This window comes from Rhopilema esculentum, chromosome 10 (genome assembly GCF_057945365.1).
Source record: "Rhopilema esculentum isolate cy_ngs chromosome 10, ASM5794536v1, whole genome shotgun sequence".
In the NCBI taxonomy this organism is placed as follows: domain Eukaryota; kingdom Metazoa; phylum Cnidaria; class Scyphozoa; order Rhizostomeae; family Rhizostomatidae; genus Rhopilema; species Rhopilema esculentum.
The window spans coordinates 2,622,703-2,638,864 of record NC_142824.1 but is presented as its reverse complement, the minus strand read 5'-3'; the positions used below and the strand labels follow the sequence as shown (position 1 = coordinate 2,638,864).

Here is a 16,162-nt window from a genome sequence, read left to right as displayed (position 1 = left end):
GAATTTGTTTTGAATGCGAAACTGAGGCAGGATGTAAATGTTCTACGTTTTGTTTGTTATTTATCACTCACAGTCAAGTCTAATGAAACGACAAGATGGAAAGCAAGTGTTTGGAGAAAAATGACGAAGAACAGCTCTTCGAACTTGTTGAGGAACTCTCTACTAGTGGGGAGGCAAAACTTAGCGAGAAGTCTCTCAAATCTTTGAAAAGGATTTGCAAGAAATCTGATTCCAACATAAAGTTGGTGTATCGCATTATACTTTCTCAAATGGAAAAGGAGCACTCTGAAATCCGATTCTCTTGTTTTCAAATATTAGATGAACTGTTCAGTAGGTCACACGTATTTAGACAGCTTGTTTTCGAAGATTTCCAGCAGATAATGGAGCTTTGCCTTGAAACAAGCGATGAGAAAAAATTACCACCTCCGCTTAGCACTGCAAAGAAGCTGAAATTATTTGCCTTGTCTAGGATTGATAGTTGGAACGAAAAGTACGGAAAACATTACAAGAAGCTAGAGCTTGCCTATGACTATTTGAAGAACGTTAAAAGGGTAGATTTTGCTGGAATGAGATCAAGGACATCCTTAGAACGAAACAGAGAAGAAGAGTTGGAAAGAAGGCGCAGAGAAATTGAACAAAGATCATTGGAGACTGTAAGAAAAGAGATGGAAGATATGTGTACAGAAATTGAGTCATCAGTGTTACAAGGAAATAACTGTTTAAGTTTAATTTTGCCAAGACCTTGTGATTTATATGGAACAGAGGATGGGGAGCAAGGAACTAGCTTTTTGCATGACAGTAATTCCCATGATGATAATGGGTCACAAGAAGATGTAGCAGCAGAGACTTTAGATGATAGCACAGATACTTGTAGCTATCATGGAATATCTGGGAAAAACTACAGTTTGACAATAACTATACCTTTAGGAAAAACTGTAATTAATGAGACACAGGATAATGCAGATTTATTGAAGTCTCTTCAAGATATTGTCAATGAAACAGAGAGCAGATATTTACCTCATATTAACAAATGGATCAACATATTGACAAAGTGTAATAATGGTAGTAACCAGATACAAAGGTGCATTGACTTGAAAAACAAACTTCAGGATTTGCTTGATAAGCACAAAGATCTTGAAATTATTCACAAGAAACAGGATACAGAAAGTGATAACTTTGGCATTAATGACAGTGACAATGATGAAGAATTTTTAGATGTTCCAGAGTCTGAAACTTTCATTGTAGCAAATGAAGGTATCAAAGCAGTTTCAATCATAGCCATAATAAGTCTCTATTGAAACTTATGTCTTTATCAATGGAGATCATTGAATTGGAAATTTCATTTTGAAAGAAGCCTGTGCTGAAAATTTAACGTAGTTTGGAAAGATCAGGTGCTTAAATAATGCCATTTTCAAAATTTAGCTTTTTACATACATTTCACTGGAATTTGCTGCTACTGCAGTGTAAACTCCCTGCAAAATCAATCATTGCTTTCAATTCATTTGTCCACCTACAGAAGCACCCAACAGAGCTGTGGTATAATAAATGTGTTTTTTGGCTAGGCCGCTTCTGCCAAATCAAGCTCTGGGATTTCAAAGACAGATTTTTTAATAGTTTCCATCATGGAGACTCTTAACTAAGGGTTACCGAGCCCTTATTGTTTCCTGTGAGTTTTCTGTCCACTTTCTGTGTTATTTTGATTGTAGTTAGTTTTTTACAGTTTAGAATTCTTCTTTTTTCAGAAGGGATCTTGGCTACAAGCCAGGAAGAGGAATGTAAATCATGGAGAACAGACAAATTAGAGTCACACTCTTCAAGAGACAAATCAGAATTACCAGTGTCATCAGAAAAGGAAGCAAAGGCAAAGGAGCTCCTTAAGAAAGCACCTGTTATTCCTTTTGATAATGACTTAAGGTACTGGAGCTCTAAAAAGTTGCACATCACACCAATAACCAAAAATGACTCTTTGCATAAATTTTGGTGTAATGGAGAGCACAATGAAGAGTTTGTTCCAGCAGGGCTTGAGGAGTCACTAAGGAGCCGTGCCATGATATTCGCAGGTACATTTGAGAAGGTTAAATGGAAGTGCAGAGCACCAATGCCAAATGGAAAACTGTGTGAGAGGCAAGACAGGTAACAAATATTTCATAGCAAATCATTACTGTTTTCAAACCACATAATTTTTATATTTATAGGGTTTTTTTGTAATGCGATAGAATCACTGTGTGTACAAATACTGCATCCCTAAATAGTTTTTAGGAATGAACAGAATTCTGTTAAATGTTCTTATGTATTCTTATTTGTTTTATACCCTGTAAATACATTTGAAAAATCAAGGGAGCCCTAATTTTATATATTTCCAAATTCCCCACTTTCTCATCCCACTCTTTTGGCAGGGTGAAATGTAACTTTCATGGGAAGATTATACCAAGAAATGATGTTGGTGAGCCAACAAACCCTGAAGACCAGACAATTGAGGCAGAGAAAAAGCGAAAAAGAGACGAAGAAGAAGCTGATGAGATACGTAAGGATGTTGCAATGGCAATTGGCACTAACCTGGGAGCAGGGCAGAAACAACGAAAAGGAAAGACTAGTGAAAGTAAGCTTAGGTATACAAGGCTGACAGATTTAAAAAAGATTGATAATTCTTGTAGAAAGCGTCTAGAGAAGAAGGTTTTAAGTGCTGGAGCACTGCGAAGAGTAGAAGAAGCAACAAGTACTGTTACCAAAAGGAGAAATCTGGAAAAGTTTGGCTCAAATTTTAATTATCATTATGAGTGATAAACTCGTTTAGTTAGCATCTAGTTTTTTGGTTTTCCAAGGTGTATTTTTAAATAAAATGAAATTAAATTATTCAAATGTAATAAAAAACAAAATTAAAGATTGAAATTACGAGGTTTTTATGCTTTATATTATATGTTTTATATCAGCGATATCATATATCTAAAACAGTCAACTATCGCATATATGTATTATACATAGCTTTCAAAATTTTTCTGTAAGTCATTTAATATGCGCTAATTTAATATATAATAAACGCGATCCATATTCTGAGGAGAAAATCCACGCACCAAGGAGAAGGAAAAATCAGTATTAACAAGATCGATCGTGATTAAACACAATCCTGGCGAAAAAATCAGCTTGAACCGTTTCAGCCAATCAGGGCCCTGTATTTGCCATGGAATTCATGGTCAGAAAATTTGCATGTTGACAGGCGCTAATCCTCATGACAGGCCTTAATTACATTTGATTCCTTTGATATACCGCACGCGTGATACGCAATTTTATTGCCTAGGTAGATCTCACCGGTTCTTCTACGCTCGAGGCCGAGGGGCGAATTCAGTCTTTGAAAATCTTGTACAATTTCCGTTAAAATCATATGGTTTTATGTGAAAATCCCTAGAAATTATTTTGCTTTGGTAAAAATCATGTACGCAATTTGCCCCTCCCAGTGGCTTGCGATACGCAAAAGGCTTCAAGCTAAAAATTTGGCGCATAAGGCGAAATATAAATAGGTCATTACGACGAATAGATCGAAACGGGCACAGTCTTATGCCAATACGTCGAACGGGATAATTAGCAAGGTGCCCTTTCGCCTATTCTATCAGGTCGTGTTCCTACCGCGATAGTCGATCGATGGTAGATGCACTTGCCCTTTCTCCCCGTATCCCACCTAAACCCAACGACAGTCTCGTTGGTGACTATCAGGTAAATATTAAGATTCGCGTTTAAAATTCTATAAAGTTTTTCTCAAGCGACGGTAAGCTAATTTAAAGTGGGTTATTGGCCAAGAATAAGCACACGCATACGTTTCCGAAAAAAGTTTAACAAAAAAACAGTCAAATAGCTCACCATCGACACTAGAATATATTACGTCAACTTACCAAGTCAAAATGTACCATCTTTCCCGCATTTTCCGACATTGAAAAGAACCAACTAATTTGGCGCCAAATTCCATGCCTCTTTCCACGTGCTCCTAACCGAGCTCCTAACCACCACTGAGTGGATTTGAAAATGATTTGTAGAAGAGCTTCTCATGGAGCTGTGGACACTCCATTGAATACGATTAAAATAATATTCATTTGTTTCACAATACCTGGAGTTATAATAAATTTCTCAAGTTTCCTCGTGTTCCAGTGAAATGTAGCGCAATTTGCCTAGAACCACACACTTGCCAAGCTCTCCCGCGCGAGATGTACAATGCTCAGAATATCTTTCCAACTGTGAATTCTACACAGCCACTGACAGGTTTATATTGCCTCTGTTTTTCACGGAAGCGCCGCGCTATTCAAGCAGCAGTTTTTTTCTGGTTGGCAACATTCACATCGCATCTCACGTAAAGTCTTCCAACAGCCAGTATCGTGATATGCAGTCTTCGCAAACATTGAGTAAATAAGGGGTGGGGGGGGGTTGAAACCAAATAAAAAGAGGCTCAACTGGTGGTCAATTTCTTGATATTTTGCGTTTTCGAAAAAATTTGGGGCTATAACCCCCCACCCCCTGCTCCGCTCTGCGACACCAGTTGTTGTGGGAGGCTATGAATTCAGCTAAGTAATAAACAAAATAGAGATATAAAGGGAGTCGATCTTGCTGTTCATATTGAGATTAATTTAGCCGTTAAGATATTTGGACATGGTTCCTTTGAAAACCAATAACTTTTTTACATTTGAAACAAAGCGACGTAAACTGTATAGCAATTAGTTGAAAAATATTAATTGGATGTTTTTGGGTGCGGTTTTAAATGTTTCCCATTATTCTCAAAGTCGCTTGAAGTTTCATGAGAATACTTAAAGACTTTTTTCATTCGAAAAGCTTAAGTGAAAAATTTTTGCATCCGATCTAGTCACACGCCCGGTGGGCTCAGTCAATTCGTTCACTGTATATCATGTGTGGTCGTCCTGCAAGGAGAAACTGGACCCTAATCTCTGAATCTGGGATGCGTAAATTGTACCCTTCTCTCTGACTTTGCTAACCTTTCGGTCCCCCTTATTGCTATGAATATTCAAGCTAGGGCAAGTATTTTTTAAAATCAATTCATGTAAAAACCATTTTATTTCTTAAACTTATGTCAAAAAGCATATAAATGAGCCGAAATCAGTAAATTTGATTTAACAACAATTTCTTATGGTTCTTGATATTAATTGACAAAATATGACAGCTGTGAAATTATAAAAGCAACATATTGCTTACTTCACAACACATTGCTTACTTTGTTCGATGATGGTCGTGAGTCCTGGAGGGGAAGGTGTTCTCAGGGTAGGCTTCTGAGTACTATAGGACACAGAAAAATAAAAAGAAATTTACAAACTGCAAATAGAAATAAAGGAAAGGATTTGGCCGTGCATTTAGGGAATATTGCACCTTAAATTTTTTGCATCAAAAAGCTGCTCGGCATTTTCAATTTAAGTGTTGACTTACTGTTATAAAGGTAATTTTGAAACTCCCATTAACCGTTTACTAAATATTTCAAGGTCCCCATTTGTTTTAATTCCTTAAAAACTTTTCCAGACTAAGTGCTGAACCTCCGTTTATTTTGACCTATTGCTTTTTCTTGAAAAATCGCATATGGCGCATTAATATTGATGTCCAGTAAATCCTCTATTTGACTGAAGGGGCTAATTTTTTTTAGACAATGAATGCGCTCCTTTCTTTTTTATGAATTGGAAATTGGTTTTTTGGAAATTAAAAGAAATGAACAGAGGGAAATGAACAATTTGAAAATTGTAAGAAGGAATGGCCCTCTCCTCTCGATTTACCCCTTTTCCGACGGCCCAGTCAATCAAATTTTGCAAACTTTTAAAGACTTTTTCCGAACATAATTTTGACAACACGATGCGGTTTTTTTGGACTATTCAATCTAACCTTTTTTGCTGCAGCTTTTTTGAAGGGCGCTAGCTTACGTCACGGTCACGGATAAGGGAAGGTATTTTGGAGCCTTCGCAAGGTATTTTGTTCAAGTGGGTGTCCAAGTTTCAAAACTTAACCCATTCCCCCAACCCATATTCAAATTCAAATTCAAAATTAAAATTTATTTAATTAAGCAACATTCTTAAAAGGTCTGTTGATCATTGAGCAAAAATCTGTGTACCTGAACACACTATTGTCATTGTTATTAACATAAGAAGCAGAAAATCGTTAAATAATGTTCGTGAAATGTTGTCTAGGACACTGAGATAAGGGCTATCGAGCCTGTTACACATGCTTATGTCTTCTGTATAATTATTAATATTACAAAATTTGAAATTCCAATAACAATTAACGACAGTAACAGAACAAAATTACAGGAAAAAAACTATGAAATTGCATAAAAGGGAAAAGGGGAAGACGCGGCAACTGATAAATTAGGGCAAGTTTTGTATAAAGAGACGAAATAGGGGTTTTCGACCACATAAGATGTGATCATTGCAACCCTCATGCCTACAACTGCTGTCGGCATGCTATAACGAACTCACGTATCCAGGCGTCAAGGCTTTGTTTCCAAGCGTTACCACATGAGCTTCAACAGTATCCAAGCGCTCGCGTCATTATGAAAAATAGCATCTAATGAATACTCTAAAAAGACATTCATGTATGTACACTACTGCACGATTTTGTGCCAATGTTGGACCTGGTATGGCAAGCTGGAAATAATCTAGAAATTTATGTTGAAAATTCTTTGGTGTCTGCATCCCCCCCCCCCTCTCTCTCTCTCTCTTACGAAAATTCATGGGGTTTCATTTTGACTTTAATGATAAAGAAATTTTCATTTGATTTGGGAAGAACGGCAGATAATGGCACAACAAGGTTCCATTGAAGCGAATGCAAATGACAAGAGGGCCAAATTTGTGAATTTTGCGTCTAAAAATTATATTGGACATGAATTTTTGAGGGATTTCGTAAATTTTGAATTTTTAGCCTAAATTTTGTGTGTAGGACCACTGGGGGGACCCACAGGTGGGAAGGGTTAAGCAAGATTTAAATTAATTCAAATTTTTTGGGAACTATTGTTCAAGCAAATCAACATGCCAATGGACCATACAGGTTCTGACGTTTAGGAAGGGAACATAAAAACTCACAATCCTGCTCTATTTTACAATGGGAAACTAATCTTCGGCTATTCGGGCATGCCAGAGCCGCGGGGCTAGATGGGTGGTAGCCTGAACCTCAGACTCTAAAAATATTTTAGTTTGGGATCTGGAACTCAGGCCCCCCCCACTTTTTCGCTAACGTTGTGGCATCAGATATAATGGTAACAAACTACGTATGGAGCCACTTCACTAGAGACCTCTCCCTCCCCCATTCTAAAATTTGCTCTGACAGGATACTTGTTAAAAGTAAACTATATCCCTATACTCTTTTTGTCCGTAAGAATATTGTTTTATAATAATGTTTTTTGAGGCTTGACAAAATTAGTATTTTTATAAAAAGGAGTGTATAACTAGAAAGGAGTTATATTCGGTACGGGATCTTTTGCAACAAAAATGTTCGCCTATAACTTTGAAACGAATATAAAACAGGGTGGTAAATAAAACAGGAACTTTACTCTTGGAGACCTGTCTTGAAAAACATATCTGTTCATTGAATCCTATTTTTGATATTATTATGTGTGTGTTGATTGAACCGATAAGTGTAAAAAAATTAGGTACCCAAAAGCATCAGAGCACAAGGAAAGTCCTTACCCATAATTATCGAATAGACCAAAAACCCCTGTATATAGAATCTTCAAGCGGGGTCGATTCCTATAGTGTTTGGAGTTATTTTGAATTTTCAACCATATTGTTTGAATGTAGTACTTGGCACACATCAAAATGAAGTCTTACCATGTTGAAATTTGCAAAAAAAACAATAGATGAATGGATATTCTAGAAAAAATGTTAAAACTAAATCTTGCTCAACACTACATAGATAAAAAAAGCTTTCTACATAATTCTTAAGAAATATCATTGTGCTAACAAAAGGTCTATGGTAAACCTGAAAAAAATCGCATGATCTGCTTGTGGACTGTATTTTGGAATATCCATGACAAGTCATATTACAAAGTGTAGCTTCCTGTTTGCGAAAAAACGCTTAGATGCTATTTTTCATAATGACGCGAGCGCTTGGATACTGTTGAAGCTCATGTGGTAACGCTTGGAAACAAAGCCTTGACGCCTGGATACGTGAGTTCGTTATAGCATGCCGACAGCAGTTGTAGGCATGAGGGTTGCAATGATCACATCTTATGTGGTCGAAAACCCCTATTTCGTCTCTTTATACAAAACTTGCCCTAATTTATCAGTTGCCGCGTCTTCCCCTTTTCCCTTTTATGCAATTTCATAGTTTTTTTCCTGTAATTTTGTTCTGTTACTGTCGTTAATTGTTATTGGAATTTCAAATTTTGTAATATTAATAATTATACAGAAGACATAAGCATGTGTAACAGGCTCGATAGCCCTTATCTCAGTGTCCTAGACAACATTTCACGAACATTATTTAACGATTTTCTGCTTCTTATGTTAATAACAATGACAATAGTGTGTTCAGGTACACAGATTTTTGCTCAATGATCAACAGACCTTTTAAGAATGTTGCTTAATTAAATAAATTTTAATTTTGAATTTGAATTTGAATATGGGTTGGGGGAATGGGTTAAGTTTTGAAACTTGGACACCCACTTGAACAAAATACCTTGCGAAGGCTCCAAAATACCTTCCCTTATCCGTGACCGTGACGTAAGCTAGCGCCCTTCAAAAAAGCTGCAGCAAAAAAGGTTAGATTGAATAGTCCAAAAAAACCGCATCGTGTTGTCAAAATTATGTTCGGAAAAAGTCTTTAAAAGTTTGCAAAATTTGATTGACTGGGCCGTCGGAAAAGGGGTAAATCGAGAGGAGAGGGCCATTCCTTCTTACAATTTTCAAATTGTTCATTTCCCTCTGTTCATTTCTTTTAATTTCCAAAAAACCAATTTCCAATTCATAAAAAAGAAAGGAGCGCATTCATTGTCTAAAAAAAATTAGCCCCTTCAGTCAAATAGAGGATTTACTGGACATCAATATTAATGCGCCATATGCGATTTTTCAAGAAAAAGCAATAGGTCAAAATAAACGGAGGTTCAGCACTTAGTCTGGAAAAGTTTTTAAGGAATTAAAACAAATGGGGACCTTGAAATATTTAGTAAACGGTTAATGGGAGTTTCAAAATTACCTTTATAACAGTAAGTCAACACTTAAATTGAAAATGCCGAGCAGCTTTTTGATGCAAAAAATTTAAGGTGCAATATTCCCTAAATGCACGGCCAAATCCTTTCCTTTATTTCTATTTGCAGTTTGTAAATTTCTTTTTATTTTTCTGTGTCCTATAGTACTCAGAAGCCTACCCTGAGAACACCTTCCCCTCCAGGACTCACGACCATCATCGAACAAAGTAAGCAATGTGTTGTGAAGTAAGCAATATGTTGCTTTTATAATTTCACAGCTGTCATATTTTGTCAATTAATATCAAGAGCCATAAGAAATTGTTGTTAAATCAAATTTACTGATTTCGGCTCATTTATATGCTTTTTGACATAAGTTTAAGAAATAAAATGGTTTTTACATGAATTGATTTTAAAAAATACTTGCCCTAGCTTGAATATTCATAGCAATAAGGGGGACCGAAAGGTTAGCAAAGTCAGAGAGAAGGGTACAATTTACGCATCCCAGATTCAGAGATTAGGGTCCAGTTTCTCCTTGCAGGACGACCACACATGATATACAGTGAACGAATTGACTGAGCCCACCGGGCGTGTGACTAGATCGGATGCAAAAATTTTTCACTTAAGCTTTTCGAATGAAAAAAGTCTTTAAGTATTCTCATGAAACTTCAAGCGACTTTGAGAATAATGGGAAACATTTAAAACCGCACCCAAAAACATCCAATTAATATTTTTCAACTAATTGCTATACAGTTTACGTCGCTTTGTTTCAAATGTAAAAAAGTTATTGGTTTTCAAAGGAACCATGTCCAAATATCTTAACGGCTAAATTAATCTCAATATGAACAGCAAGATCGACTCCCTTTATATCTCTATTTTGTTTATTACTTAGCTGAATTCATAGCCTCCCACAACAACTGGTGTCGCAGAGCGGAGCAGGGGGTGGGGGGTTATAGCCCCAAATTTTTTCGAAAACGCAAAATATCAAGAAATTGACCACCAGTTGAGCCTCTTTTTATTTGGTTTCAACCCCCCCCCCCCCCACCCCTTATTTACTCAATGTTTGCGAAGACTGCATATCACGATACTGGCTGTTGGAAGACTTTACGTGAGATGCGATGTGAATGTTGCCAACCAGAAAAAAACTGCTGCTTGAATAGCGCGGCGCTTCCGTGAAAAACAGAGGCAATATAAACCTGTCAGTGGCTGTGTAGAATTCACAGTTGGAAAGATATTCTGAGCATTGTACATCTCGCGCGGGAGAGCTTGGCAAGTGTGTGGTTCTAGGCAAATTGCGCTACATTTCACTGGAACACGAGGAAACTTGAGAAATTTATTATAACTCCAGGTATTGTGAAACAAATGAATATTATTTTAATCGTATTCAATGGAGTGTCCACAGCTCCATGAGAAGCTCTTCTACAAATCATTTTCAAATCCACTCAGTGGTGGTTAGGAGCTCGGTTAGGAGCACGTGGAAAGAGGCATGGAATTTGGCGCCAAATTAGTTGGTTCTTTTCAATGTCGGAAAATGCGGGAAAGATGGTACATTTTGACTTGGTAAGTTGACGTAATATATTCTAGTGTCGATGGTGAGCTATTTGACTGTTTTTTGGTTAAACTTTTTTCGGAAACGTATGCGTGTGCTTATTCTTGGCCAATAACCCACTTTAAATTAGCTTACCGTCGCTTGAGAAAAACTTTATAGAATTTTAAACGCGAATCTTAATATTTACCTGATAGTCACCAACGAGACTGTCGTTGGGTTTAGGTGGGATACGGGGAGAAAGGGCAAGTGCATCTACCATCGATCGACTATCGCGGTAGGAACACGACCTGATAGAATAGGCGAAAGGGCACCTTGCTAATTATCCCGTTCGACGTATTGGCATAAGACTGTGCCCGTTTCGATCTATTCGTCGTAATGACCTATTTATATTTCACCTTATGCGCCAAATTTTTAGCTTGAAGCCTTTTGCGTATCGCAAGCCACTGGGAGGGGCAAATTGCGTACATGATTTTTACCAAAGCAAAATAATTTCTAGGGATTTTCACATAAAACCATATGATTTTAACGGAAATTGTACAAGATTTTCAAAGACTGAATTCGCCCCTCGGCCTCGAGCGTAGAAGAACCGGTGAGATCTACCTAGGCAATAAAATTGCGTATCACGCGTGCGGTATATCAAAGGAATCAAATGTAATTAAGGCCTGTCATGAGGATTAGCGCCTGTCAACATGCAAATTTTCTGTCCATGAATTCCATGGCAAATACAGGGCCCTGATTGGCTGAAACGGTTCAAGCTGATTTTTTCGCCAGGATTGTGTTTAATCACGATCGATCTTGTTAATACTGATTTTTCCTTCTCCTCGGTGCGTGGATTTTCTCCTCAGAATATGGATCGCGTTAATAGTCATCTAATAATAATAAGTCATTTCCAAAGCTAAATGTTTTTCGGATAAAGATGGAGAGTTAAAAACAATTCACAAATGTAACAACGATAGGAGAGGACAAGAGGACAAGAAAGAGCATTTAGACCTTGAAAAGGCAGGCAGAACAAAGTCAGCATAATAATCATTTCGTTGAATTTACAGCCAAAATTGCGTTATGTTTTATGATAGGAAAATGCTAGTTGTGCAAGCCAGCTTAATGAGGGAATAACGTTTAATGAGATACGTTGAAAGAATTAAACGCATATCCTTATTTTTATTGTATGTTATTTGGTACATCAATGTGAATAATGTGATGATTATGCTGTCAACTTCATGAATTTTATGAACTTTATTGCACTAAAGGACTTTTTTCTCTGAGCTTTTCTTGTTGATGGTCAACAAAATAGAATTGAAGCGAGGAAGACGAATGTTTCAAGCGAATTTCCTCGCATTCCACTTTTATTTATCACCTTTTCTTTAAAAGTATTTACCGTTATTTATAATAAATGAAATTTTGTAAGCGACCGAAGCCTGTTAGCTATTTCAATTACGAGCTAGCAGACTACAATCCCTAGTTCAATTATCGGACACAAGTAGGACACAAGTATTTTGGGTTACTGTATGTTTCTGTTTGGAAGTGTCCGTCGTATGAAGTTTACAAAGCGTTAACTGCGGCAGGGACTGCGCACTACTCTAAAAGTGGAGGGGCTGAAATGGGTGCGACCGAAAATTTTTGAGGCCATGCCCTCTAGAACGCTGGAAAACGCCTCTTTTAGAAAATGCTTGCTTATTTCTATTGAATTTTCATAAAGAGTCTGGTTCAGAGAAGATATCAAGAACCATAGAAATAGATATAATTAGCTCGAGGGTAATAAAAAACCAAGCTAACCGAGTTAGAAAATACATCATATCATTAAAAAAGATAAAACACCTAGAAAAAGAACAAAAATGGTTCCCAGTTAATGAGAACTGCTACTACATAGGAGTAGACTATCCAAAGTTGCGTTAGAGTAAACCTTCAAAAACATTTCTAGCCTATTACTGCAAAAAAAGTGGGTGGGCTATAGTCACTGCTAGCGCAATGGCTGAGTGGTGCCTGAACTGCGGGACAGGAATTAAATTTTGTGACAGAAATATTTATCCATTGTTTGGATATATTTCGTAAATGGGAAGAGACAGCATCAACAGTATTCATAGTTGCCAACGTATTTTAATCTGAAAACAGGTTTTCCTTTTACCTAGCAGTTGGAAAGACAATATTATACTTATACTGATGCAACACACTCACAATATGCAAAACTGATACAAAAATTGAGCGTGTCAAAACCCATTTCAAGTTCATTCATATTTCGAGTGCATACCCAGCTTTCCTCCCGAATTGTACTTGTTCTTTAGACTTTATTTACCAATAAAAATCCGTAGTTCTTCCTCAAATGATGTTCCTTAGTGAAGCCTAGTTTACCAGAAAGTTAGCAAACAAGAGATACTTGCTTGATCTGATTTTTAAAGATAAGTGACAATACCAGAAAAAATTTCCAAAATGTAATGGAAAAAACTTTGAAAAAAGTTTCTTGTTCGCCCTAAAAAAGCATTTGAAGCATTACGGTTTGTATGTAGCCAGCCAGTGCTGAGAAGAGGGGGGGGTCAGAGGGGTCACTGTACCGGGGGCCCGTGGCCATAGGGGCCCATAAATAAGAAATCAATTAAAAAAAATTCAAAGTAATAATAATGCCTCTCCATTACAACAAAATATCATTAATAGAGACAATCATGACAAAAGTCTACGAATGAAGTAAGGTAGAAGCAGTTTGAATCTTTGACTGCCTGGGTGGTTTGCAAAGATATTTTTGTCAAGAGTTTCTCATCTTTGAGGGCTTAGGCTAAAGAAATTTGAAAAGCCTCTGTTTCTATCAAAAAATGTGATTGCAACAGGGCAACATACAACAATATATATGTCATACAGATTTACACGATAGCATGTGCATTAGCCATCAGACAATGGCCTAGATTAAAAAATTAATAGGCAGGGTGAAAAACCTAAATTTTCCGGCAAAAATCTAACAAGCATTTATATATTTTCATAAATTTTAACATAAGATAACGAGATCGGAACTGAAATAAATAAATCCTTTGATATATTCAGATATTCTTATGTTTATTTAGCTTTAAATTTTTTCCTATCAAAACGAAGCAATTAGATAAGCATATACAACCGTGTTCAATTTCCGACAAGACCTGAAGTTTTCCCACAAAAAAGCAGTTTAGCTCTATAGGGGCTTTGCCCTTCTATAGGGACCATCCTCTTCAAAATCTCCTGGGGGAAGAGGATGATTGCTAAAATTGGGACTCAATTCTAACATCAGGGGTGTTGCAACTGCGGGGCTGTGTGTGTGGGGGGGAGGGGGGAGGCTTGCCTCACAATGGCCCTGTCTAACATATTATAAGTGATCAGACAACAAGAAACAATTAGAATCAAATTGGTGTGCCCCTGAAACTAATTTTCCCGGCCCATAAAAATTCCCACCACGCCCCTGAGTCAATTTGTAATTTCTTATTTTTGGACGTCAGTGGTATTTCATTGTGATCTTTTGGGTTTTGTTGTCAAAATTAAAAAATTCTTAAAATAGAGTTTATACTACCTCACGATAAAGACCCCTGCTACAATGTTTTGTCTCCCGCAACAACGTCGTGTTGTTTTGATAATCGCCATTTGCAAACGAGGTTGATCCAACAGCAAATTTGTTTTTTTGATTTGCTTGTTTCATCACGAGAAATTGTCATAAAGGCTTTTCTAGTACAGTACATGAACCCTCCTGTGTTATCGCTTATATGTTCTTAATATTTTAACTTCTATGGAAAATGGCAGGCACGAACTTGCCAGATGAAGACAACGTTGGTGACGAGAAAACTGAAGCTTGTGCTGGCCTACTGAAAAAGAAAGGGAAGAGATCCAACAGGTGGTCACCAGTATTTGCTAAAATCGAATCTAACCAGTTTAAGTACGGAAATTCAGAGCAGGTAAATAAATACGAGGCTCTTATTCATCATGTTTCATTTCATTTAAACTTATAACGAAAGTACTAAACTTAGAATTACCATTTGCACAACTACGCATCGAAAAAGACGATTACTCCACACTGAAGGCTAAAGATCTTCGGTCTCAGGTTAATAGAATGCACACTGGTTGATTCCTTTTTAGGGACCAATCAAAATAATCATTGCAAGATGTCAGAGGGAATAGAATAATTGCTTTTGCGTAGTTTATGATGATATTTTATATATGTTAGTTTAGATTTGAAACTTTGTTTAAGTAAAGTATGTTTTCTTTCAGGATCTCATAAAGTCACTTCCTTTAGCCGGAGCAATGATTGAAGATGGTGAGGAACATGGCTGTAAAAATAGTTTCAGCATTAGACCTACTCAATGCAAGAGGACGTTTTATTTTTTGGCAAACACAACAGAAGAGCACAGCAAATGGTTGCAGGCAATATGTCTTGCTAAGTTTTCAAATGCTCCCAATGTTGACAAGTCTGAAGCTTGCACCATCCAATGAACATATTCGTGCTTTACTTGATAATGGGAATCTGCAATGTTTGTCAGGCTTTTGTCCATAAAGGCATGTCTTGATATTCTGCTGAAAAAGGAGGAAACATCTCTTTGTCTCTTTTGCCATCAATATCCATTCTGTAGCTTGGGGATGCAAAAGAGGTAAATGAGCTGAGGTATCTGCCCAGAAGATGGCTTCTATGTCAAAAATAGAGACTTTTATTTTAAAATACACTGCTATGGGTCTATATGTGGCCATTTGTAACTGGAACCATTTGTCAAAAATGTTATCAAGTGCAGTTGTTTTCTTTTATGTCCCATTACAAAAACATCTCTATTTTTATCCTCAAGTAAGATTAACCAAGATACTGCTCTTAGCAAGAATTTAGACCTGGAAAATTTATTTTGACCCTTTGTAAACTCGTTAATTTTTAATTCTACAATGCTGTGTATTTTATAATTGAAGTGCTGGTTGAGTTTTTACAATATTTTTAGAATTTCTGATTTGTGCCTCTTTAGAATATGATATTTGCTACATGCTTTTGTGGCCACACTTTAAAAAGTGTATAGAACAGGACAGCTCTGAATTTTAAAATTTTAGTTTCATATTTAATTCATTCATAATGCAACTGTCTCTCTCTCTCTTCTCTCTCTGCAAGTTTTACTATGTTTAGTTGTTGTTGTAGTTATCAGGAATTTCTGTTTTGTGTACCTGAGCATAATAGATTATGCTGCTAGTCTGGTAAACCCCAGGGTAAACCCATTAAATGGGGGCATTGATCATTTCTCCTGCAGTTGCAGATCATCTCCTAGGATATACCGTAAATCCTTGAATTGGAACCCCCCTCAAAAAAGCCCCCCCCCCAATAAGCCCCCATCCTAGAACTACAAATGCTCAATATGCCCTCCTCCTCGAATAAGCCCTCATTGCTACTGTAAATCCTTGAATTTGCCCCCTTAAATTTGATGATTTTTGCCATTTGAGGTTGTCTCTGGCCTTTTAAAGAATTACCTTAAAAATTCATACTTTTG

The 16,162-nt window shown here is 36.9% G+C and overlaps 2 protein-coding genes across 2 annotated transcripts; both read left to right on the top strand.

The window, feature by feature from the left end:
* The first annotated feature begins 6 nt into the window (after positions 1-6).
* On the top strand, positions 7-9,435 carry LOC135689801 (UV-stimulated scaffold protein A). The gene is made up of 3 exons (XM_065207152.2): positions 7-1,254; positions 1,743-2,133; positions 2,397-9,435. The coding sequence occupies exons 1-3, from the start codon at positions 96-98 to the stop codon at positions 2,779-2,781; spliced, it is 1,935 nt and encodes a 644-aa protein (XP_065063224.2). The 5' UTR covers positions 7-95; the 3' UTR covers positions 2,782-9,435.
* Positions 9,436-14,302: 4,867 nt separating this feature from the next.
* LOC135688051 (uncharacterized) lies at positions 14,303-15,754 on the top strand. The gene is made up of 2 exons (XM_065204748.2): positions 14,303-14,602; positions 14,916-15,754. The coding sequence occupies exons 1-2, from the start codon at positions 14,444-14,446 to the stop codon at positions 15,135-15,137; spliced, it is 381 nt and encodes a 126-aa protein (XP_065060820.1). The 5' UTR covers positions 14,303-14,443; the 3' UTR covers positions 15,138-15,754.
* The last annotated feature ends 408 nt before the right edge of the window (positions 15,755-16,162 follow it).